Source organism: Onychomys torridus, chromosome 8 (assembly GCF_903995425.1).
Source record: "Onychomys torridus chromosome 8, mOncTor1.1, whole genome shotgun sequence".
Taxonomy (NCBI): domain Eukaryota; kingdom Metazoa; phylum Chordata; class Mammalia; order Rodentia; family Cricetidae; genus Onychomys; species Onychomys torridus.
Window position 1 is genome coordinate 65835902 of NC_050450.1, and position 26796 is coordinate 65862697.

Genomic DNA, 26796 nt, shown 5'->3' on the forward strand with positions numbered 1-26796 from the left:
AGCTCTCCAGCACAAACTGTTTTTTTTTTTCTGTTTTCCTTTTTCTAGAGGAAGTGGTGGTGGTGACAGCACACAGGGTCATATGTAGCTGAGGCAGCCCTTGAATTCCTGATCCTTCTAAGAGCTGGATTCGGGTGTGTGCCACCACACCCAGATCCCAAACGTCTTAAACTTCAAGGAAAATCTCTTGAATTAATCAGTCAGGGTTGAGGGTTTTGTGCCCCGCCGCCCCCCTGACCCCCCAGAAATGCAAATACTCACAGGTTTTAAGTGGATGACAGAACTGTTGGACATTACTGTATGGTCTCCCTCCATCATGTCTAGCTCACTCTTGTCATCCGAGGCGTCTGGAAGACTGTTAACACTGCTGCTTTGACTGCTGGCACTGATAGACATACTGGGAATAGACTGATTACTTCCAACACTATTCACTGTTCCTGTCCGGCCAACACCATGATCTTGCTCCTAAAGGAAAAGAGCATTAAACTAAAATTATCTAAAACTTTTTTCAATTATGGATTAAAGGAGAAGAGAAGCCTGATGAACACAAAAGAGGTTTCTCTAGTAAAAGACTTCTCATACTCAATAAAGACTTCTTGTATCCTTTACTACACAACATAAAAGGGTTGGATAGAAAGTATATAATAACAAGATTTTTTTTTTTTTTTTTTTTTTTTAAGCTGAGGACCAAACCCAGGGCACAAGTGCTCTACCACTGAGCTAATCCCACAGTACACTGGAACCAGTGATATAAAAAGTATGTTTAGATGGACAAGTAGTATAAGAAATCAATAAATGGGGGTTGGGGATTTAGCTCAGTGGTAGAGCGCTTGACTAGCAAGTGCAAGGCGGTAAGGCGCTGGGTTCGATCCTCAGCTCAAAAAAAAAAAAAAAAGAAATCAATTAATCAAAGGGAATTATACCTCCTCTTCTTCCTGTGCTTCTACCGCTGGTCCATTATGTGCCTCCTGGAAAAGGAGTTTCTTCATCTTTCTATACTGCAGATTGTCCAGCTCTCTTACTGCATCCTTTGTCCTTTGAATAAGATCTATTAACACTGTGTCCGGGCGCTCTCGAAGAACAAACATGTGCTGTAAGGGAAGAAAATAAAAATAGATTTTTTTTTTCCTATTTAGTTCAAATATATTCCTTTCTCATAATCTATAGTTATTACACTATAATATACAATTCCTATAATCGATAGCTATCTGATTCTTTTACATCAAAGACTTTTGATACTTAAGAAGTAATTTCCACAATCAACTTCTGCTTACATATTACATACTCTTAAATAAATCCTCGCAATAATATATTTAGTTGGCCAATGAAAATACAGTTAAGAGCTGGGTGGTAGTGGCACACCTTTAATCCTAGCACTCAGGGAGACAGAGACAAGAGGATCTCTGTGAGTTAGAGGCCTGCCTGGTCTACAGAGTGAGTTCCAGGACAGGCTCCAAAGCTACACAGAGAAACCCTGTCTCAAGAAAAAAAAAAAAGTTGAATTATCAAAGCATATAAAATCTAAGAAAATTCACTACTGATTATAAGCTATGCTTGATTTAAGTAACCGACAGTGAATTAAGTAATCAGAACTTAAGACACTATGGATTTCTTTTTCTTGAGACAGGATTTCACTGACAGGCACAGTTTTGTTTTTGAACTCATGATCCTCCTAGTGCTGAAATACTGGCATAAACAGCCATGACCAGACTATTATAATATGTTGCTAGTATGAGTGTTCAAATGGTCAGGTTTCCTTTTCTGAGACTATAGGTGAGCTTACTCTCTGGAACTATAAAAGAAGTATGGACAATTTTTTACTGTTTTTCTATATATTGTGATTGCAAATCATATTATCAAATGAATGTATGTATATTTGTTGTAGTTTAATTCAGCTGACATTTGTGAGTGAAAAAATTTACCTGTTCTGAAATTCTAAAACATTACTATAAAATAGTTCATATAAATCTTGTGTAAACAACTGCTAGCTAGAGTCAGATTCAAATTCTCTTCACTGCCTAGTCAAAGTGATTTATTTACTTGTTTGTTTATTCACATATTTATGGTCTTGAGACAGGGTTTCTCTGTGTAGCCCGGGCTGTCCTGGAACTCACTCTGTAGACCAGATTGCCCTTGAACTCAAGAGATCCATGTGCATCTGCCTCCTGAGTGTTAGGATTAAAGGCGTGCACCACTGCTGCCCATTTTTATTTTATTTGCATGAGCTGTTCTGTGCGGCATGTGCAGGAAGAGAGCATCACATGCTCTAGGACTGAAAGTGCAAACCGTCGTGGTGCTGGGAATCAACCCTGGCTTCTCTAGAAGAGCAGCCAATGCTCTTAGCCATGGAGCAAGCTCTTCAGATCCTAATCAAGATATTTTAAGAGAGTTGTGGATGTAGTTCAGTTGGTAGTTTTTGCCTAAGATTCACAAAGTCTTGAATTAAATCCCAGTACCATATACATAACCATGGAGAACACAGTACTTGGGATGGAAAGGCAGAGGAGGATCAGTACTTTTGAGATCATTCTCAATTACACAGCAAAAATACAAGGTCAGTCTAGGATACATGAGATCCCTTCTCAAAAAAGATGCTTTAAGAACCACATTAAGACAAATGTGATGGTGCACACTTTTAACCCCCTAGGGAGGCAGACAGAAGGATCTTTAGAAGTTCAAGGCTAGTCTGGTCCATATATTGAGTTCCAGGACAGTCAAGGCATGACGAGACCTTGAGTCAAAAAAAGGGGGGGGGGGGGGGGGCAAGAGGCTCCAGAGATGACTCAGAAGTTAAAATAAACAAACAAATAAATAAATAAAACAACCTTCCTGCAAAAACCACTAAAATCAGTAAAACTAAGTATCAGTATTAATTAGTCAACACTCAAAACTTTTTTGAGAAAGGCCAGTTAAAATGCAGAGAATCTGTATTTTAAAATGTAATCTTGTAAATGAAATTTTTTGTGAGAAAGGAGTTGCATGAGCATGTGTATTCCTATCTATGCGGAGGTCAGAAGGCAACCTGTGAGAGTCAGTTCTCTCCTATGAGTTCCAAGATAGAACCCAAGTCTTCAGTCTTGGTGGCAAGTGCCTTTAACCACTAGGTCATCTCGGCAATCTAAAACTACACATTTTTTATACTATTTCATTGCTAAATGAGTCAAGAGTTCAGATGTCAGCATTCACAACAAGGCCAAGTGTCTACAAATGGAGGGGACCAGGAGGGCTTGCGATCTTCCAGCCTAGCTGAGATCCTGCCTCAGAAGAGTAGTCTTCTCTCTCTTCCCCTCCCTCTCCCTCTCCCACACATACACTCTTTAAAAATCTTTAAAACAAAATACAGTATCTAAGGTAGGTCACCAGGGCCAGGGGCGTGGCTTAACTGGGAAAATGCCTGCCTACTATTTCAAACTCCTGAGTCTAATGGCCAGAATCAGGAAATAACGACATAAACATTAGTATCTTTAGCTGAGTGGGTGGTTCATGCCAGCACTTAAGGAGGCAGAGGCAGGGGAATCTTTGTGAATTCAAGGCCTGGTTTAAATAGTAATTTCCAGAACAGCCATAGCTACAGAGTTGAGACTACCTCAAAAAAAAAAAAAAAAAAAAAAAAAAACCAAAACCAGAAATTAGTATTTAAATAGGCTGGGGAAAATAGCTAAATGGTAACAGTACTTGCTTAACATGTAGTCCTATTTGTGTGCCAGCACTGGGAAAAAACCCAAAACAACAACAACAAAAACTTTTAAACTATTTTAGAACTGCAAAGCCTTTATTACATGTGTTTATTATTTATGATGGGGGGAACACAACACAAACATGTATGCTGAAATCAGTTCTCTCCTTTCACCATGTCGATTTCAGAGATTCAAAGCAGGTGGTTAGCTTGGAAACAAGCGCCCTTACTGAGCTATGTATGTCACTGGCCCCAAATTTAGTATTTTAGTAAAAACTAATATAGTTAATCCTGACTGAGTTTAAAAAAAAAAAAAAAGGCATTTTAAAATCATTTCTTAAGGGTTAAAACAAAGTTTTACAAACTGACCTTTAGAAGTTCCTCTGATGTAGGACGATCTTGAGGGATTTTCTGGAGGCAAGAATCTACAAAGTTGCGAAAATAATCAGACCTATTGTAAAGAAAGTATCAAGTGAACATATTGCTATTTCCTTTAAAAACACATTCAAAAAGGCATAAGCCTACTCACAGAAGGAAGAATGGAAAAGAAATGATAATATAATTTCATCTATTCCAAGATATCTAAAGCAACCATTGACTCTTTTAACATTTTTCAAAAATAGATTTGCACAGATCACTTAAAAATCCTAGGCTAGGGGTATAGTGCCACAACAGAGTATGTACTTGGCTAGAAAAAAATCTTGTTCCCACATATTTACCTATCAGAAACCATTCAATACTGAGTCAAAAGGAAGAAAGTCTGTCCAGAGTGTTTCCCATTCAAATACACTTCTTTCCCACACTCCTTCCCCTTCTGTCTTGTCTTATTTGTGCTTTGGACTGTTTTCTACAGACCTGTTTTAGAACATAACTCTTACTCCCTCTGAAGAAGAGCATTTGTTTGTTCTGTTTTTCAAGACAGGCCTTCTCCGTGTAGCCACTCTGCAGACCCGGGAAGAAGAGCATTTCTAAACACCGGAGCAGTTATTGCTAAATCTTAAAAACCAATATTTAAAAATATTAAAAGCCTGTAATGTGTCCATGGGAGCTCAGTGATCACTCAATAAATAATTACTCCATCAATGTTTATTACTAATATTAAAAGAGTAACATATTTTTTGTTGTTTGTTTTTTGAGATAGAGTTTCACACTATAGGCTGACTTGAACTTGGAGCAATCCTCCTGCCTCATCCTCCTAAAGGCTAAGATCATAGAAAATGAGACTTGTTTTTCATTGCACAAGTGGCCATAAGTAAGAGTTTACCAAACCTCTCAGAAAAGACCTCAGGCATTGGGCTTTTATATAATGTTGGAACTGTTAGAGACTATGGGAACTTTCAGAGATGAAGTAATATATTTTGTATTATGAAATGAACATGCAAGTTTAGGGAAAGAAGTGTAATGCTGACAAGAGGTGGAACAGTAGTCGTTGATCCTATCAACTGGACAGAATTAGAATCAACACAAGAACACACCTCTGAGGGGTCTATCAGGGTGCTTCCAGAAAGGTTCAACTGCAGAAGACTCACTCTGAATGCAGGCGGCACCATGGCATGGGATGGAGTTCCAGACTAAATAAATGCGTCAAAGCAAGTGGAGCTCCACCATCCATCTCTTTCTAATTCCTCACCGAGGACACAATGTATCAAGTTCCTACCAGCAATACCTTCCCATCACAATGGATTATCTCCTCTAACTGTGATCCCAAATAAGCTCTTCCTTCTTTAAGTTGCCTTGTCCGGTAAATTGTTACAGAAATGAGAAAAGTAACTAATATACAATTTTCTTCCAACTCATAATAATTCTAGTCAAAACTTGTTAATAATCTCTTCTCCACATACTTCATTACATGAAGTTTTATCAAATTAAAGACTACACACCAGAAGAAAAATCAGAGCAATGAGAATAACATAGTTAGCTAGAGCATTTCCAAGGTTTTAAATAACCTCACAATTTTGAAAGAATCAAACCATTTACCTATGTCTTATACAATATAAATGATAATCTATTCTTCATACAATTATCACAACAGGTTATAACAATCTGTGCATTTTAGTTATAAAAATTAATGCTTAAAAATGCTATTAAATTATTACAGTTATCTGTGCTCCTAAAATTTAATGGAAAAGTAAACCTACTTTCTTTTCAGGTAGTACATTTACTTACACAAAATTAAGTCATCTTGATAATTATTTATATTTTATCAGTATTTACAAAGTTTTCAAAATGTTAATATCTTGTGGGAATACTCACCATTCATTAGACTGTAGTGTAGGGGATTCATTTTGGGCTATGTGATATAAGGCACTCATTGCATTCATATTAAATAAAGGAGGCTTCCTCTCCGCTATAAAAGAGAGGAAACCTTTTTGTTAAAATGTGAATATATAAGAATAATAAAATGTTGATCAAGTTTTTAAAGAACATATTTTGAAAACAACTTTAAGCTTAATAAAAAATTATTGTAGAAAAACCTTTTTGTTTTGGTTTTTTGAGACAGGGTTTCTGTGTAACTCCAGCTGTCCTAGAACTTGCTCTGTAGAACAGGATGTCCTTGAACTCACAGGGATCCGCCTGCCTCTGTCCCCAAGTGTTGGGATTAAAGGCGTGTACTATGACATCTGGCTACAAAGAACCTTTTTAAAATATTTATATATTTATTTTATGTATGTGAGTGACCGGTTTTCACAAACACCGTGAGAATTGGATCCCATTACAGATGGTTGTGAGCCATCATGTGGTTGGCCTCGGGACCTCTGGAAGAGCAGCCACTTAGTTTCCTGAGCAGTTGTGCCATTTTTTTCAGCCCTACAAGGAACTTTTTCTCTTTTCTTTTTTTTTTTGTTTTTTGTTTTTTGAGACCGGGTTTCTCTATGATTCATAAACAGTTCTGGCTGTCCTGGAACTCACTCTGTAGACCAGGCTGGCCTCGAACTCACAGAGATCCTTCTGCCTCTGCCTCCCGAGTGTTGGGATTAAAGTGTGCCACCACTGCCTGGCAACAAAGAACTTTTTAATGTAACTCAATTGAGATAAACTATTTGTTCTGGATAAACTATTTGTTCTGATGACCCACCATCCCTAAACATGTCAATATACAAGAACATTTTCATAAAAGCCATGTGATATGCATTAAATTGTGCCACCTAATGGTGTTAAAGTCATCTGGTACCAAACCCCATTGAAGTTTGGTTCCAAAGCCTCAATCATGCTATATGTAGTTTTGTCACTTGTGCTTGTCTGAGAGTCAGGCCACTGTACGGTGTCCTCAAATTCAGACAGAAAACTATTCATATTTCCATATTATTTTGGGGGAGGGGTGCACATGGTTATGCATGCCTTTACATATGGATCCGTGCCTTCCTCTATTGCCCTAACACGGGGTCTTTTTCCCCCCGCCTTTGGTTTTTCAAGAAAGGTTTGTTGTGTAGTCTTGGCTGTCCTGGAACTAGCTCTGTAGACCAGGCTGGTGTCAAACTCAAGGGATCCACCTGCCTCGCTGGGACTAAAGGTGTGCACCACTACCACCTGGCAACACGGGTCTTTTCTGAACTTAGGAAGCTGAAGGTAGGTGAGTCAGCATTGTTTGGAGCCACGCTGGCCACACTCCTTGCCCTTGCAGTTTTGTCTTACTTGTACTTTGGATTGTTTTTATTGAACATGTTTTAAACATAACTCTTACTCCCTCTGGAGAAGAGCATTTGTTTGTCTGGTTAGTTTGTCTGGCTAGCAAGTTCTAGGTACTTGCCTGTCCCTTACACTTAGTGCTGGGATTACAGTCACCCCCAGGTACTGACATGATGAGTGCTAAGGATTTGCACTTAGGCCATGTTTACAAAGAAGTGCTCTTATCCACAGAGCCATCTCCTCAGGCCTTCTATCTTCTTTTATTTTTACTGCTACTTTTAAGTTATCTGTTTGTGTCTGTATGGGGCTATGCATACAAGTGGAGATGTCCACATAAATCAGAAGAGGGTGTCAAATCCCCTAGAGTAGTATGAGCTCTTAATGGCTAAGGCATCAGTCTAGTCCCCTACATAACTTTTTAATAATCAATACTAATCATTACTTCTCATTCATAGCCCCTACCTTTGATTTATTTTATTTTTTAAGATTTATTTATTTATTATGTATACAGAAGAGAGTGCCAGATCTCGTTTACAGATAGTTGTGAGCCACCATGTGGGTGCTGGGGATTGAACTCAGGACCTCTGGAAGAGCAGTCTTAACTCTTAACCTCTGAGCCATCTCTCCAGCCCTGATTTTACTTTTTAGACAAGGTCTCACGCAATAGCCCAGGCTATCCTGGATCTCACCATGTGGCCAGCTTGACTCCAAACAATGGTGATTCACCTACCTTCAGCTTCCTAAACTTTAGGATTATAAATGTGATCTATCATACCTGGTTTCTCCCATTCCTAATATCAGATATTTGTATCTTCTTTTTCTAATATGAAAAAAGGTTTATCAATTTTAATAACCTTCATAAAGAATTAGATTTTAGTTTCAATGATGCTTTCTAGTTTTCAATTTTCTGTTTGACTAAGTTTTTATTTTGATCTTTATTATTCTGTCTTGTTTATCCTCAGTTCAGATTATTCCCTTTTCTGCTTTCTAAAAGGTGAAATTGGGGGAGATGGCTCTGTTGTTGTTTTTTTTTTTATTCTTCTCTTTTGGGGGGCTCACTACCCAGCTCCCAAATAAATCATACATGAGGCTTATTCTTAATTATATAAGTTTAGCTTCTTTCTTGCCAGCTTTCCTTAACTTATCCTGTCCACCTTTTGCCTCTGGGCTTTTCCGTTCTCTTACTTCTGTAAATCTTACTCTTACTCCGTGGCTGGCTATGTAGCTGGGTGGCTAGCCCTTGGAGGCCTCCTCCTTCCCTGGCTCCTAGCTCCGCTCCCCCCTCCCCTCGCCGGAGCTGAGGACCGAACCCATCTAGCTCCTTTTTTTCTTCTCAGTTTTCTCCTTCTATACATACTCTGTCTGCCAGCCCCACCTATCTTTTCTCCTGCCTTGCTACTGGCCAGTGCTTTATTACACCATCAGGTGTTTTACACAGGCACAGCAATATAGTTTCACAGAGTTAAACAAATGCAACATAAACAAAAGTAACACTCCTTAAAATAATATTCTACTACATGGCTCACTGGATGAAAGCACATGCTACCATGCCTGATCGATAACCTGAGTTCAAGCCCCAAAACCCACATAATGGAGGAGATCCACCTCTCAGCTATACTTTGATCCCCCTGCATATACACAAGTGTAGACAGCCATTGACACCAGAAGAGGATGTCAGATCCCCTGGTGCTAGAGTTACAGGCAGTTGTGAGATACCTGATGTCAATGCTGAGTGGCTCTTAACAGCTAAGTCATTTCTCTGGTCCATTATTTACATCTTCTCAATAGAGAGAATTAAAAGACACATTCATAAACTTAACAGACACACACAACACATTCCTTTCTACATTATTATTAAAAGTAGCCAGGTGTGGTGGTGCATGTTTTTAATCCCAGCACTCAGAAGACAGGGTCAGGCTACTTGGACTACATGAGACCCTGTTTCAAAAAAGCAAAATCAAACAAACAAAAAACCAAGCAAAAGAAAAAATAACTCAGCATTTCCTCTCAAATTCCAATTCCAAACCACAGTATTTGTTACACTGTACTTTAGCAATGGCAAGTCTTATTCCTGTCCCCCCTCTCTTCCCTTTCCCTCATCTTAGCTTCATTCATTCTGCGGGCAGGCTTACCTAGCACTCATGGCAATCCTCTTATCTCAGTCTTCCAAGTGCTGTGATCGTAGGCATGAATCATCACACCAAGCCTTTAATGTGTATTTGATAATCTGCTTTTGTGTATAGCCAGGGTAGCATTTCTGCTACCACTCTCTGGAAATGTCCCGTTCCAAACACAGTGAGAAAAACTTTTCCATTTCTGACCACCTCAGACAAACCAGGTCTCTTCTCTGCAGTGAGGAATGCCTCATTAGGGGAAATCCATCACTTTTATTACTACTCTATCACTATGCTTGGTTAACCAAAAATATGGATTGCATCTATAGACACTAACTCTATACTTCCCCACTCTCCTTGATCCCTGCTAACTCTAAGCCATCTCTAGGAATGAGTGCTTTAGTAACTCTACCAAACCTTTTAATCTCCACACTGGACCTTCCTTTTGTATACATACTCTTTATCCATTTCTGATTTCACACTATGCTACAGGAGCTCACTTCTACATTCGAGCCTGACATCCACCCTAGGTTAGCATGGCTGGTTCACTGGCTAGTGGGTATCTATATTCTATCTCACATAGTAGCTTTAAAACTACTATAGGGAGCCAGGCAGTGGTGGTGCACACCTTTAATCCCAGCACTCCAGAGGTAGAGGAAGGAGGATCTCTTTGAGTTCTAGTCCAGCCTGGTCTACATAGTGAGATCCAAGATTTTGGAAAAAGCCAATTCTTTTTTTAATTCAGTGTATCCCTATGTAGCCCAAACTTATTTGGACATTACCATGTAGGCCAAATAAAGATCCTCCTAAACCTTTTCACCCAAATGCTGGTATTACCATATGTGCCATCAGGAATTTATCTCACTTTTTTTTTTTTTTTTTTTTTTTTTGAGACAGGTAGCCCAGGCTGGGTTCTAAATCATCATGTAGCTGAGTATGACCCCTGGGGTCATTACAAGCATATGCTACCATGCTTGGTTTCCAAGTTACTGGTATCAAACACAAGGCTTCATCAATACTACACTATACCAACCAAACTATCCCTCTACCTCTCACATTCTTGAAAGCTACTATTTAAATTTCATTTAAACAAAAGAATTATTTATTTATCTGATTATTATTTTTTAAAAGACAGGCGCTCATTATATAGCCCTGGTTGGCCTGGAACTTAACTCTCACTATGTAGACCAAGCTGGTCTCAAACTCAGAGATTCTGCCTGCCTCTACTCCCCAGTGCTGGGGATTAATAAAGGCATAATGGCATATGCCTGGCCTTTTTCTTTTTTTTTAATTTCAGAGGTCTTATTGCTTATTATTATGTGTGCATTTTTTTCCAACTCCAAACCACACTGCATTCCTCTATCACTATTGTTCCACCTGAATAAGTCTGGCTTACAATCTTCATCTGCAGGTCTTACTAAATTCCCTGGTTACTCTGAGTTCACTCTTTTGTCAGGCAGACTGACTCTATAATCTTCCTGCCTTAGCCTCTATCCTAACAGGAGTCAGGGCCTACCCAACCAAGGACAGCTTGGATATCTAATTTCTAAACTTAAAGTAACTAACTTGCAGAGTGGTAATGGTGTACATCTTTAATCCCATCATTCAGGATGCAAAGGCAGGCAGATCTCTGTGAGTTCAAGGGCAGCCTAGTCTATAAAGAGAGCTCCTCGAGACAGCTAGTGCTGTTACACAGAGAAATCTTGTCTCCAAAAACAAACAAGCAAACAAAAAAAAGTAACTAACATATAGTGAATAATTCATGGATAACTAAGAAACCTTCTATGGATAGTAAATATGGTAATATTAGGTACATTCTAAGTGTTAAACAATCATTAATTAAGACCACAGTGAAAAAATATTTTGGAACCAATTTAATAGCGAATATATTTAATCTAATATATGCTAGGTTAACTAAGTTATCAGATAATCAAAGCAAAAGCTTTAAATGATTTATTTTTCCCCTTAAATCTAAGGCTGAAGAGATGGCTCAACGGCCAAGAGAACTGGCTGCTCTTCCGGAAGACCTGAGTTCAATTCCCAGCACCCACACAGGTTTGGAACCATCAGAAACTATAGTTGAATTACTCAACAGAATGGTTTTAGACCAAAACCTTGCAATTCACATAAACACATCAGCTTAGCAGAAAGCATCTTTTCCTTTGCCTTTGAACTGAAACTTAGAAAGTCTCTTTTAGCTTAATGTTTGATAACAGACTTTTGGGTTGTCTTTTGTAATTCTTCCACTGTATGTTTTTTTTTTTCTTAGTTTCCAACATGTGGAATTCTGAATAAACACAAATAGGGAGGATTTTGTTCCTTTAGGGGAAAAAAAAATGCAACCAGCCTAATTGCTGGAGTACTGGGAACCCCATAGCCAGCATTAGTATGCAAATATCAGGACAGAGGCCAGAGTTGTTACTGGTATCTTCATTACACTCTCCCTACGCATGCATGGAACTCAAACATACATGCAGACAAAAATACTCATATACATTAAGCAACTCAAATAATTGAGATCTAAGACCAAAATCCAATTTAATATGGTGACTGAAATAAAATATTGGACCAAAACTTAATTCAGCTAGCTGTGGTGGCTTACACTTTTAATCTTAGCACTCAGGAGACAGAGGCAGTTGGATGTCTGTGAGTTTGAGGCCAGTCTGATCTATATAGCAAGTTAGATGCCAGCCAAGGTTACAGAGTGAGATCCTATTTCAAAAAAACAAAAGCAAAAAACTTAATCCCTAGTAATGAAAAATGATGCTTACCTAATTCAATACATGTTATTCCAAGAGACCATACATCAACTTTGCCATCATACTGTCCTTCATCCATGGCTAAAATTACTTCTGGGGCCATCCTAAAATATATTTAATCAACTTAAAAGTTTGAGAACATAAATTCCATCAACATAAATAACATTGAACTCCAGCCAATATATGTAAACATAAAATTTTTTTTACAATGGGAAGCAAATTAGAAGTTGTGATGTAAGGAAAAAAAAAGTTGTGACGTACATAGTTAGCAATGCTCAGAAAGCATGATACTCATTCCCAACCTCTGCCATGATCATTTAACAACATTCCAAAAGGAAAATACCAAAGCAGGGCTTAGCCATAAAATTATATCCTGACCCTTTAATGTTTCTTTTAGAAACTGGATAGTCACAAATGTCTCTAAAGTATGCTTTTGAGACTTTACATCCCAGAGCAATATACTGTTGAAACAAGTCTTTTATAAAATAAGAAGGGAGATTTCAAACATAGATTTAAGATGGAGTGAACCAAAGGTGGGAACTATTTTTAGAATCTACAAAGGTAACACATGTTAAGTTTAAATAGCTGAAAAATTATTTCCTTCAAATTTTCACTGACAGATACATATAAAATTATTCATAGACCAGAGCAGATATTACCTAGAAGTTCAATTAAAAAAAATACCTGAGGTAGAAAATAGGGAGGGCAGAATTAACTATGTGATAAGGTTACAGGGCTGGGTAACTGGGATGAAAAAAATCTCATCCATGTTTCTATTTTTATGTACATCTGAAATTCCTCAAGCATAAAATTCCAAACAGCAAAATCCCTTCAATTCAGCTACCAGTCTAAGTAGCAATATAAAGAAATTTGCTCACATAAAACAGAAGCAGGAGGATCGGGGATACACATCACCCTCAACTAAATATAGGGAGTTTAAAGCCAGCCAGAGCAACAGGAGAAACAGCCTCAAATAGGAAGTGGTGATGCTGCAGCAAATATGGCTCAGCAGTTATAAGCATCGCTGTTCTTCTCGAGGACCTCAGTTTGGTTCCCAGCATCTGTATCAGGAGGCTCATCTGTAGAGTCACCTGTAACTTCTGCCCTAAGGGCTCTGATTCTGGTACATGGGTACCCCATACATGTGGCATACACACACACAAAGACACAAACTTCACAAATTTATTTTTAAAAAGTAAATTTTAAGAAAACTTGTTACTGTTTCAGTAGCGTGTCTATTTCCTCTATTTGAATGTTAACAATATTTTACTCCCATGCCTAATACACAGCCAGTGAGTAACAGGGAAACAAAGAGGCAAGGGCTCAAAGGACAGATGCAAAGGGGAAGGATAAGAAAGCACTGCAAGGACAACCCTGCAAGTCTATATCTTAAGTATGAAACGTAAAGTAAAAAATATGAAAAGATGATAGCACATTTTCAGGAAAAATGACATCTTAGAAAGTGTAACATCTGGGGGCTGGAGAGATAGATGGCTCGGAGGTTAAGAGCACTGGCTGCTCTTTCAGAGGTCCTGAGTTCAATTCCCAGCAACCACATGGTGGCTCACAACCATCTGTAATGAGATCTGGTACCCTCTTCTGGCCTGCAGGCAGAACACTGTATACATAATAAATAAATAAATCTTTTAAAAAACAAAAAAGAAAGTATTATAACATACTGCTTGCTTTAATTATGAACATCAATACCACATAAAACCATTCTTACCAATATGGTGTTCCCACAAAAGAATTGGCAGGGGAGGCCATGGAAGCAGATCCAAAGTCGGCAAGTTTCACCTGGCCTGGCTCTGTCAGAAGGATATTTCCTGCTTTGATATCTCTGGTTTAAGGGACAGAGAAAATTAGTTAACTTCCCTTCATTAGATTGTGTTTAAAAATAATAAAAACCAAAATGTTTTCAGACAGTAGAAATATAAAACAATCAACTACTGCAATAATTTCACATAGTGATAATAAAATTACACAACAAAAACAGAATTGAAGTAAAAATATAGTAACACTTAAGAGAATACTTAACAAAACAAAAAAAGTCAGGCAACTGTACCACACTATGTGTGTTTGAGCTTGTTTATTAGTATGAAAATATAATAATCATTTCATGATTTTGTAAGATTTCTAAGTATCCCTTTTAACTTTTCTTTCTTTTTTTTCCAGAGCTGAGGACTGAACCCAGGGCCTTGTGCTTGCTAGGCAAGTGCTCTACCACTGAGCTAAATCCCCAACCCCTCTTTATTCTTTTTTTCCTGGTTTTTTTGAGACAAGGTCTCTCTGTACAGCCCTAGCTGTCTTGGAACTCACTCTGGAGATCAGCCTGGCCTTGAACTCACAGAGATCCACCTGCGTCAGCCACCTGGCATTAACAGTTTAAGAGTATACAACCTTATCTTCCAAACTTGTTAATAACAAAGAATGATCCCATTCTCAGCTTCCACATAGTTCTGGATAAAACATGAAATGAAAACTGAAGCACATGGATAATACACTATCAATGGCCGCCCACACACTATCCAAACTAAACTATATGGATATTTATACAACAGGAATGTATGTTCCATAGATACTATAATACATACTTAAAACAAGTTTACATGACTTACTAATCCTTGCTATAGTAAATGTAGTACTGAGTACACTTTTACATTTTTTTTTTCTTTCTAAGTGCTTTTGTGTGTATGGCGCTGGGAATTAAATCCTAGATCGTATGCATAGTGAGGTACTGTGGAGATGAGAAAACACATTCCATTTCTGCCACTCACTCACTTGCTACCATAGAGATTTCTCTTGGACTTCACTTACCCTCATCTAAAAATAATAACAATCCATTAACTCAAAATGATTGTACTGCCTAGATCACACAATTTTTTTAAATGCTAATATCTATCTGAAACAATCAAAAACTAATAACAGTATTAAAAATTACATCAAAATGGTTTTGTTTTTTTGTTTTTTTGTTTTTTTTGTTTTGTTTTGTTGTTGTTGTTTTTTTTGGTCTTTTGAGACAAGGTTTCTCTGTAGCTTTGGAGCCTGTCCTGGAATAGCTCTGTAGACCAGGCTGGCCTCGAACTCACACAGATCTTCTACCTGCCTCTGCCTCCGATTACAGGCGTGTGCCACTACCGCCCGGCTCAAAATGGTTTTTGTCCATGTCACAGAATCAATGGAACAAATTTGTCATTTCAATTATCAGGAAGACAAAAGAACCATTAAATTCAAGCTCTAATCTATTTGGCTTTGCAACCTTAAGGAAATTATAGTCACAAATTAGAGCATCAATTTACACAAAAAGATAGACTCTATGATCCCTAACGCCCCTTCCCGCTTGCAAATTAGGTAATTCTACAATTAAGTTCCATAAAATACATATGCTTTAGGAAACATAGCAGCACACAAAGGCAAGAATAAATATCCTAATAGACATGGATACTATCCTATTTAGAGGTGTACAGACTTATAGAATTCTTTTTGGCTCTAGTAAACAAAAATTTCACAGACATTTAACTTGTAGGGATGATAAATTCAACATACCATTTGCTTGTCTATATATGATAATTTTTGAGTCACTTACCTATGGATCATGGTATGAGAATGTAAATAAGCTAATCCCTGGAGAGCACCATGTGTAATTGCTGCTATTTCCACTTCTTGTAATGGCTTTTTATGAACTGAGAAAAGAAATTTATTTGAAAGTAATCACATAGAATATTCTTGTTTAAAAAATATATACGGATAACGAGACAGGATAGTGGGTAAATGTGGAAGCCTGAGAATCTGAGTGCAATGTGCTAAACATATATAGTGGAAGGAGAGAACTAACTCCTTCAAGATGTCCTCTGGCTTCCACATATGCACTGTGGTGAACATGCACAAAAAAGCAAACAAAGCCAGGCGGTGGTGGCACACACCTGTAATCCCAGCACTCGGGAGGCAGAGGCAGGTGGATCTCTGTGAGTTCGAGGCCAGCCTGGTCTACAGAGCTAGTCCAGAATAGGCTCCAAAGCTGCACAGAGAAACCCTGTCTTGAAAAACTTAAAAAGGCAAACAAACAGATACACATATAAAACAAAGAAAAAAAAACCTATTTTTAAATAAATACTAAAAATTGATACATTGAGCCAGGCAGTGTTGGCACAGGCCTTTAATCCCATCACTCAGCAGACAGAGGCAGGTGGATCTCGGTGAGTTCAAGGACAGACTGGTCTACAGAGTGAGATCCAAGAAAGGCGAAAAACTACACAGAGAAACCCTGTCTCGAAAAACCAAAAAAAAAAAAAAAAAAAGAGACACATGGTTTTGTTTGGGTTTGGTTTTGTTCTCCCATCACACACAGGGTTTCTCTGCACAGCCCTGGCTATCCCAGAGCTCACTCTGTAGACCAGACTAACTTCAAACTCACAGAGATTCCCCTGCCTCTGTGCCTCCCAAGTGTTGAGATTAAAGGCGTGCACCACCACTGGCCAGTTGACACATTGGTATTTTTAGTGACTGTGTGTACAGTATGTGTGCGCACCATAGTCTATGTATGGAGGCCAAAGGGAAACACTGATCCTCACTCACCTCCTACTTTCTTTGAGGCAGTCTCTTTGGTATTTGCTGTTCCGAATATGCCAGGCTATCTAGGTCACAAGCCTCCAAGGATTCTCCTGTCTCTACCTCCAGCTCCTTGTGGAGCACTGAAATACTGAAGCACACAACCATGCCCAACTTTGTGTTCTGAGGATCTGAACTCCAGTTTTAATATTTGTGTAGCATTAGCTTTAGTCACTGAGTTAGCTCCTCAAGGCTAATTTTTAAAAACAGGTATTTAGCAAAAGACAATTTCCATGGGAATAAAATAAAGCCAATAAACTTTCTAACTAGTATATACTTACAACAAGTGTTAACAATAGTCAGTCAACTGTTCCTCTAGCCTTAACAATACCAAATAAAAACCTGACGACTGTGAAACAAAAAAGATACTTGACCTTTTTTTTACTTTTTATTAACAGGACAGATCAAATTGACAGAGAATTTTTTTTCAATGCATATAAAGTTTCAATGAGAAAATTTGCCTACTTTGTAAGAATAGCAAATTTCATGTGAAGAAAATGTCAAAGGCAAGGAATTTTCTAATTTCTGCAAAATTTTATTTTTATTTAGTTTTAATATTGTTTAAATAAACTCTAACTGAATTGATTTGGTTTTTTGACACGGGGTTTCTCTGTGTAGCTCTGCCTCTTCTGAAACTCATTATATAGACCAGGCGGGCCTCAAACTCAGAGGTACACCTGCCTCTGCCTCCCAAGTTCTGGGATTAAAGGACTGCGGCAACCAGCAACCACCTCCAAGTCTAAACTGTTATTTTATTCTTTTGTTTGTTTGTTTTTTGTTTTTTGAGACAGGGTTTCTCTGTGTAGCTTTTTGCGCCTTTCCTGGAACTCACCTGGTAGACCAGGCTGGCCTTGAACTCACAGAGATCCACCTGCCTCTGCCTCCCTAGTGCTGGGATTAAAGGCGTGCGCCACCACCGCCCGGCTATTTTATTCTAATATTGTAATAAACAATAATCAAGGACAGGAATGGTGGCACATGCTTGTAATTAAATCAGTCAGGATACAGAAGCAGGTGGATCTCTGTGAGTTCAAGGCCAACCTAGTTAACATAGTGAGTTTCAGGACCTCCAAGGACTACATAGAGAGACCCTGCCTCAATATTTGTTTGTTCGTCCGTCCGTCCGTCCTTCCTTCCATCCTTCCATCCATTTATGGTTTTTCAAGAAAGGTTTCTCTGTATATCCCAGGCTGTTCTGGAATTCACTCTGTAGACCAGGATGGCCTCAAAATCAGAGATGTACCTGCTTCTGCCTCTTGAATGTTAGGATTAAAGGTATGTGCCAAAATTAAACAACCAAAAATCAATAATCAAAGTTAACTTACCTTCTAGTAAATCTGAGGCAGATCCCAAACAATATTCCATTACAAGCTGCATGGGGAGAAAAAATATAAATGCATTAAAATTTATTATAAAGACAGTTTATTTGAGAAAAATACGAAGTCAAGAAGATAGTCTAGCCGGGCGGTGGTGGCGCACGCCTTTAATCCCAGCACTCGGGAGGCAGAGCCAGGTGGATCTCTGTGAGTTCGAGGCCAGCCTGGGCTACCAAGTGAGTTCCAGAAAAGGGGCAAAGCTACACAGAGAAACCCTGTCTCGAAAAACCAAAAGAAGATAGATAGTCTAATATAAAACAAACTCAAGCTATCATCTACATTTACAGTATAGTTATATATTTAGCAATTTGTTAAACTAAGCTAATGGATCAGGCATGGTGACACAAGCCTGTAATCCCAGCACTCGGGAGGCAGAGGAAGGTGGATCTCCGTGAGTTCGAAGCCAGCCTGATCTACAGAGCTAGTCCAGGACAGGCTCCAAAGCTACAGAGAAACCCTTAAAAAAAAAAAAAAAAAAAAAAGCAAGACTGTGTCTTAAAATTATCAAAAAAAATTAAGCCAATGTTAATACTTGTCTTCTAATAATGTTAACATGCAACCAATTATTGCATATATACATTCCTATATATAAAGGCACTTATAATTATATTAATCCAATTCTTTTAACACAATGTCACAATTCTCTGTTAAGTGTTATTGGGCTAAGGAATCATGTCATCTCAAATTTTCACCAGAATGTATCAAAACTTCATAAGGATCTTTGTACTTAAATATACTAACACACATTTACATCAAAAAGATATGTTCAGCTCCACCCTCAAATAATGGTACTGCTCTTGAAATGCTGAGTTGGTATTCCTGAAGTTATGAAAGAACTCTGGGGAAGTCATGTAAAGTTCTTTTATCTGTTAAGAGCTGCAAGAATATGTTCTTCCTCTCCCAGGGTGAACTAACATTTCAGGTGTATGAGCATTTCTTCATATAAACAGTCTGAGGTATTTCGAGTTAAGTTATGCTACACCAAAAGCAATTAATTTATAACAAGAGAACAAATACCAACCCATGCAGTGTGTTCCCGTAAATAGCAGCCTTTATATTCTATACTGTTGGGATGTTTTATTCTTTGTAGAAACTTGACTTCCTTAATAATATCCTGCCATTTCTAGGTAGAGGGAAGAAAAAAAAGGAAGAGGAAGAATTATGAACACCTGGTTTTCCTTTGAAAGATACATAAGAAAAAACTAATTACTATATTTAAAAAGGTTAGAAGAACATAAAACTTTATGATCTATACAAGAACTATCAAAATAAAGTTTAAAAGAATTATATATAAGGTACAAAATAATTAGGGACAAATTTCAGTTTAATAATATTCATAATCAATGAGTCCTACTAAGTTTATACTCAAAAGCTAGCAAAATGCCTCTGAAGTTAAAAGCACTTGTTGCTCTTCCAGAAAACCTGAGCTCAATTCTTAGCACCTACATGGCAGTTTATAATTGTGTGTAAATCCATTTTCAGTGGTCCATCCTTTTCTGGCCTCTAGAGGCATCAAGCACACACAAGGTATACAAACATACACACAGGCAAACACGAATGCACATGAAATAAATATTAAATCATAACAATTAAGCACTCTGACTATGATATAACACATGTGGGTTTTTTTCCCTCAGAAGTCCAACCTTTTTATTTTTTAAATAAGATTATTTTTAAATTATTAGTTAAAATTAATTTTATTAATTTCTTGAGCATTTCATAAAATATATTTTGATCATATTCATCTTCCCACCTTGGACATTTCCTCCATTCACCCCACACCTCTTTACCCACCCAATTTTGCATTCCCTCTTTCTTGCTTTAAAACCCATTCAATTGGGCAGTGGTGGTGCATGCCTTTTAATCCCAGCTCTTGGAAGGCAGTGGCAGGTCAATGTCTGAAATGGAGGTCAACCTGGTCTACAAAGTGAGTTCTAGGACAGCCAGGGCTACACAGAGAAACCCTGTTCTGAATAAACAATAAAATAAAACATAAAAACTCTTTCAGTTCAACTTGTCCTGCCCAAATACTTTTGTGTGGTAGACCTGTCCTAGAGAAGGCTGACCTACCAGGGGGTCACACCCTTAAGAAAACTGACTCTCCTTCCTCAAGCAGCAATCAATCGTCACTACCCTCTTCTAGCCTTCCTGGGCACCACACACTTACGTGGGGCACAGAAATACATGCAGGCAAAATATCCATAAACATAAAAGAAAATGCTAAAGAAACAATTATGAATAAAAGAAGATAATGGAAAAAAGGGAGTATAATAACCATTTTCCTACATATTCTGCTAAGATCCTTCCCTCACAAGTATCATGAAATACAGATAACATTTAAGGCACATCCTTACTTAACATAACTCTTCTTTTATGTGTCAAGAGTGTGTGTGTGTATACATATGCCCATATGTGTATGCAGGCATATCAAGATCATTGTGCATGTGTAGAGGTCAGTAGACAATAATAGGGTGTTTTGGGAAACAGGGCCTTTTCTTTCTTCTTATTGTATATGCCAGGTTAGCTATGCAGCCGGATTCTGGAGATTCTGACTCCACCTCCAATCTCATGATAGGAACACAGGGATTACAGATAGGTACCTAGCTTTTATGTTGGTCCAGGGGATTCAAATTCAGGTCCTCACACTCAGGAGGCAAGTATTTTGCACACTGAGACATCTCACCAGTCCCTAAACATAATTAGGGGTGTGTGTATGTGTTTTGCTTGGAACTGAAAACAGGGCCACAAACATGCTGGATAAAATGCTCTATTACTGAGCTAAATTTCCAAACCTGCATAATTATTTTTAAGAAGCAAATCAGTGAAAACAAAGGTCATTAGGTTCAGTCAAAAATTCAACAAATTTAATAAATACTGTATACAGACCAATCTGTTTTAGATTTTCATAAGCTTTACCACTCAATAATGGGCTATAAAATTAAGAGATGAAAAAGTAAACAGAGAAATTAAGAAGTATTTTATACTAAGTTTAAGAACGTCGGGCAGTGGTGGCGCACGCCTTTAATCCTAGCACTCGGGAGTTCGAGGCCAGCCTGGGCTACCAAGTGAGTTCCTGGAAAGGCACAAAGCTACACAGAGAAACCTTGCCTCAAAAAAACCAAATAAATAAATTAATATATTAAATAAATAAATAAATAAATAAATAACGTCAATCTCTGATATTATTTTAAAAGCTCTTAAACAGACATAGCAAAATATATTCAGTATTTTATATAAATGTGTATCATAGCCAGGCAGTGGTGGTGCACTCCTTTAATCCCAGCACTTGGCAAGCAGAAGCAGGAGGATCTCAGTGTTTGAGGCCAGCCTGGTCTACAAAGTCTACAAAGTAAGTTTCAGGACAGTCAGGCCTATTACACAAAGAAACTTTATCTCCAAAAAACAAAACAAATCAAAACAAAAAGTGTATCAAACATTTAAATTGTAAGATTCAGAAAATCTTATGAGCTTTAAACTTCAAAGCTGAATACTCCACAAGATAAAGTCTTAAGAAACTTTAGATATCCCTGTGTAAGCAAAAATTCAAAGGACAATACTAGAGCCTAAAAATAATGCAATAATTAAATACTGGTTTAATAGATCAACAGACTTTAACAATTATGAAATAAGTCAATCTGTTAGCCCTAAAGTTGTTTTAACAAAATAGTAAATAAATTTATACTTCCAAGTAAGGTCAGTTTTTAGATATCAAAATGACAGAAAGATACAATTATAATAGTATTACCATGCCCACAGAGTAATAATCACCAAACCAAGATTTACCACAACACAGATTCAAAACAAATAGGACCCAAGCCTTTGAAACAAATTGACCAAGTCTACTTCTAGAAACATAACCAATTAAAGCAAGGATCTAAAGAAATGTTTGTGCACTCATATTCATAGCAGATTTATTGACAATAGACAAAAGACTGAAGGAACCTAGGTCCATTTGTAGGTTTGAATATAAATGTATGAGTGCATGTAGAAAAAGATGTAATACATATAAACACAATGGAATATTTCTCAGTTTCTTGCAATGGAAGAAAATTTACACGTCATACTATGTATCAACATTGAGAATACTGTGTAATATAAAATACACTAGTAACAAAAGGACAAACACTGAATAGCTACTTCAGGAATATTCAATCAGTAGTTCTAAGGAACATGTAGCTGAAGACAGCCAGGGATGCAGTATAATACAAAACAGAAAACTTGAGCCAAGGATCGAACCCAGGGCCTTGCACTTGCTAGGCAAGCGCTCTACCACTGAGCTAAATCCCCAGCCCAATTTTTGCAATTTTTTTAAAAACTCAGTTGCACAGCTCTCTAGCATGAACTTTGTTTGTTTGTTTGTTTGTTTGTTTTTTCGAGACAGGGTTTCTCTGTGTAGCTTTGTGCCTTTCCTGGAATTCACTTGGTAGCCCAGGCTGGCCTCGAACTCACAGAGATCCACCTGGCTCTGCCTCCCGAGTGCTGGGATTAAAGGCGTGTGCCACCACTGCCCGGCCAGCATGAACTTTGTACATGACAACATTATGCCACAGTGTCAAAGGTTGGATATGCTTGAAAGTGCCCCTAGTAGTTAACTTCATGAAAAACAGTAGAATTGTAGATGGTAGAGGGTGGGTGTCTGAAAAAAGAATTATGTTGGTGGTACTGGGGTGGTCATGTGACTAGATATCAACTATGTCACCGCAAAGCCAATCTTATTCCATATTATGAGTATACTTCCCCTGTCCCAAAATGAAAAGAAGAGTTCTGGAGAGGGTGTTGGTAATGGTTACGACGTTCATACACTTTACACTACTGTGCCATCTATTTGAAGATGATATAAGATAGCAAATCTTGTTATAAGTACTTTATCACAACTAAATAACTATTAGTTTTTAAAATTAAAGACCCTCAGAATCCTAGATTGTGTGTGTGTGTGTTTTGTTTTGGTTCTTCTGTCTAGAAACCATGTCTAGGGTTTCTCTGTGCTGCCCTAGATATTCAGGAACTCACTTTGTAGACAAGGCTGGCCTCAAATTCAGAGATACACCTGCCCCTGCCTCCCAAGTGCTGGGATTAATGGTGTGTGCTACCATGCCAGGCTCAGAATCCTAGATTTTATTATATAAATTTATATAATTACATAGACCAAACATAATCTAGAAATAAGAATACTGGCAAACTAAAGCATCTAGTTCTCTTTTTGCTTTTTCAAATTATTACATATTACCTTTGGATAAAATTTAAAATAGCCATGAAATATTTTCTAAATCATTTTTAAATAAAAGGGTATGTCCTATTAATTTACTGCCATGTCCATCTTAATTTACTTAAGTATTTAGAAATCAAGATAAACAGAATAATTATTAAACCACAGCTTAAAAAACTAAAAGCACAAGATATAAGTAAGGAGGCTTCTGGTATGCCACTAATGTTTTGTTTATGGCTCTAAGTAAGCTAAATGGGCCTCACCCACTTGTAAAGAAAGATTTTTAAATGTGACTACGAGCAAAGTCAGGGAGCCAACTAGAGGGAACAAAGCACTTTACAGAAGTGTGGGGAATTGGAAGGAGAAATCCTAGGGCGGAAAGGTACAGACTAACTGGAAGGGCAGAAACCAACCAGAAACAGGGAGGGGAGGGGAGGAGGGAATCAACCATAATTAGGTACGCATTAAAACAGTATAAAGAAATCTGGGATTTAGAATGGCAATTAAAAAGGTAAAGAAAATGAATGAATGAATGAATGAATGAATGAACGAACACACAGGGGAGAAAAGAAAAATCTACTGTACATTTAGTTTGTTTTCCTAACATGCCAAAAATATGTATATAATGAACTTACCTCAGTAGACTGCTTTCCACTGTAAGACATTTTCTTGATGGCCACCACTTCATTAGTACGCACATCTCGAGCCTTAAAAAGAACCAAAGAAAGAACCATTGTGAAACAGAAACCAATAGATTAGATCTGAGATGTGACTGCTTTGAGAATAAAGGTGCTTGTAAACTAGAATTCAAAAAAACGATCAAAATTACCTTTAGTGGCAGAAAAAATAGGGAAGATGTAAGTCAAAAGAAATCAAACAGGAATCTGAAGAACTAGTAACAATTCAGAACCAAAGTTAGTAAAATTATATTAGGGACTTTAGTTAAGTAAGCAGCTTTTAGCTGTTCTTGTCACATACAAAAGTCACTATGTAAGGTAATAGGTAAATCATCAACTTCACACTATAGTCACCATTTTACAATCCATATTATAAACCTCAAATACATAACCAATTTAAAAAAAAAGCTAAAATGCAATAAAGCTCCTTTTAAAGAACACTTGTAAAAACCATTACTGTATTTATGTGTGTGCATATGCATGTATGTATTTGTGAATGTGTATGAGGCTTTGTGTCTAAAGATGAGAGGACTTTAGAGAATCAGTTCTCTTTCTACTATGCTAATCAAGAAGATTAAATTCAGGTCGTCAGATGGGCAGCAAGTGTCTTTACTCACAAGACCATCTTGCCAGCCCTTGTAGAATGAACACTTTCTTTAAAAATAAAAGCATAGGAAAAAAAAAACGAACAAACTCACTGCCTTGTTAAGCATGAACCTGACTTTGATCCCCAGAACCTACTCTAAGAAAAAAACTAGGTATGGTAACATGCATTTGTAATCCTAGTATTAGAGCCAACTAGCCTACTTGGGTAGCTCCCAGCCTAGGACACCCTATTTCAAAAAACATGGTAGGGGTGTAGAGAGATTATTTAATAGTTAAGAGTGCTTGGGGACAGTCACATTAAGTGGCACACAATCACTTGTAACTCCAGTTCCAAGAGTCTAATGCAAACTTCTGGCCTCTGAAGACATCACATGAAAGTGTCTCTGTCTCTCTCTCTCTCTCTCTCTCTCTCTCTCTCTCTCTCTCACACACACACACACACACACACACACACACACACACACACAGAATGAGTTTTAGAAATTATTATTTTTTTAAATAAACATGTCTTCTTTAATTTAAAAAACAAACAAACACAGTGGTGAAGAGTGCTGACCGCTCTTGCAGAGGACCGAAGTTCAATTCCTACGACACATAACGGCAGCTAATAATCATGAATAACTCCAGTTGTATGAGATTCATACCTTTTCTGGCTTCCACAGGTACCAGGCACATATGTGGTATACATAAATGCATGCAGGCAAAACACCCATATACAGAAAATAAAAATAAAATTGAAGTAAAACAACAAAGACTGTTCCTAAGGTAGTCCTCTAGTCTCTACACACATAAAGATGTACCTGAACACACACACACACACACACACACACACACACACACACACACACACACACACGGGAAACGGATGTTTATCTTTTCATATCTTTTCAGTATATAAAAATAAAGAAAAGCTGTCACATAAGAAAGCAGTATGAACCTATAACTAAAACCTATTAAAGTTATATGCCAATTTAATTTAGAAATATAAGCAGGAAGATTCTAAAATTTCATAGGACATGGGGATATAGATAAGCTCAGTGGTAAGTCATTTGCCACCAAGCTTGGTAGCCTGGATTCAACCCCCGAGACTCACATTCTGGAAAGAGAAAGACTCCTACAAGTTGTCCTGACCTCCATGGCCCTCCTGCCAACAAAATAAATGTAAGAAAGTTTTGGGGTTTTTTTCTGGTTTTTCGAGACAAGGTTTCTGTGTAGCATTCTGTGTAGCCCAACCTGGCCTCGAACTCACAGAGATCCACCTGCCTGTCTCCCGAGTGCTGGGATTACAAGCATGTGCCACCACCTCCCGCCAAGAAAGTATTTTTTAACCTCAATTATTTTAGATAACATGAAAAGAACTATCAGGATAAACTATAAACTCAAGACTTGATACTGGGAAAATATTTCATAATTCGTATTTTATTCTAGTTGTTTTGGGACCACGTTTCTCTATGTAACCCTGGCTGTACTGGAGCTTGCTATGTAGACTTAACTGGCCTCAAACTCAAGAGATCAAGCTGTCTCTGACTCCTGAGTGCTTGGATCAAAGGTGTGCACTACCTTATATAAACTTAAATGCTGAAAGTTTAGGAAGGGTTACTTCCAAATCTTCTCAATTGTAAAGAAAGACAATACTTATAAGGTGTGGGGTGTGTTTTTTGCTTTTTTGTTTTGTTTTGTTTTTCGAGACAGGGTTTCTCTGTGTAGCTTTGTGCCTTTCCTGGAACTCACTTGGTAGCCCAGGCTGGCCTCAAATTCAGAGATCCGCCTGCCTCTGCCTCCCAAGTGCTGGGCACCGCCCGACATTTTTGCTGTTTTTTTTACTTCTGTTTTTTACAGTCTCTAAAATCTATAAGCTAGACTAGACTTGAATTCACTAATACATCCTATGCTGGCCTCATACTCGAAATGTTCCTGCCTCAGTTTCCTGAGTTCTGATGTTGAGGTGTTTATAACTATGGCTGGCTTTACCCTATACCATATTTACCTATCATTATATCTGCTTTAGGCACGTTCTCTAAGCAATGATAGACTTACTTCCTATGCCTGGAGATTTGCCTACTCTGGACATTTCATTTAAAAGGAACACATGTGGCCTTCTATGATGATACTTAAAATATTTTGAAATTCATGAGTAATGATGTTGA

The 26796-nt window shown here is 37.8% G+C and overlaps 1 protein-coding gene across 1 annotated transcript in view; it reads right to left on the bottom strand.

Annotated features, from left to right (window-relative positions):
• Taok1 (TAO kinase 1) overlaps window positions 1–26796 on the bottom strand; it is an 84031-nt gene that overhangs the window by 20900 nt on the left and 36335 nt on the right. The window contains exons 3-12 of the mRNA XM_036194771.1: window positions 24002–24073; window positions 19182–19283; window positions 18110–18155; window positions 15763–15859; window positions 13903–14016; window positions 12189–12280; window positions 5930–6023; window positions 4046–4127; window positions 924–1091; window positions 262–465 (exon numbers count right to left, since the gene is read on the bottom strand). Coding sequence (XP_036050664.1) covers window positions 262–465; window positions 924–1091; window positions 4046–4127; window positions 5930–6023; window positions 12189–12280; window positions 13903–14016; window positions 15763–15859; window positions 18110–18155; window positions 19182–19283; window positions 24002–24073 — 1071 coding nt within the window. The remainder of the gene's footprint in view (window positions 1–261; window positions 466–923; window positions 1092–4045; window positions 4128–5929; window positions 6024–12188; window positions 12281–13902; window positions 14017–15762; window positions 15860–18109; window positions 18156–19181; window positions 19284–24001; window positions 24074–26796) is intronic.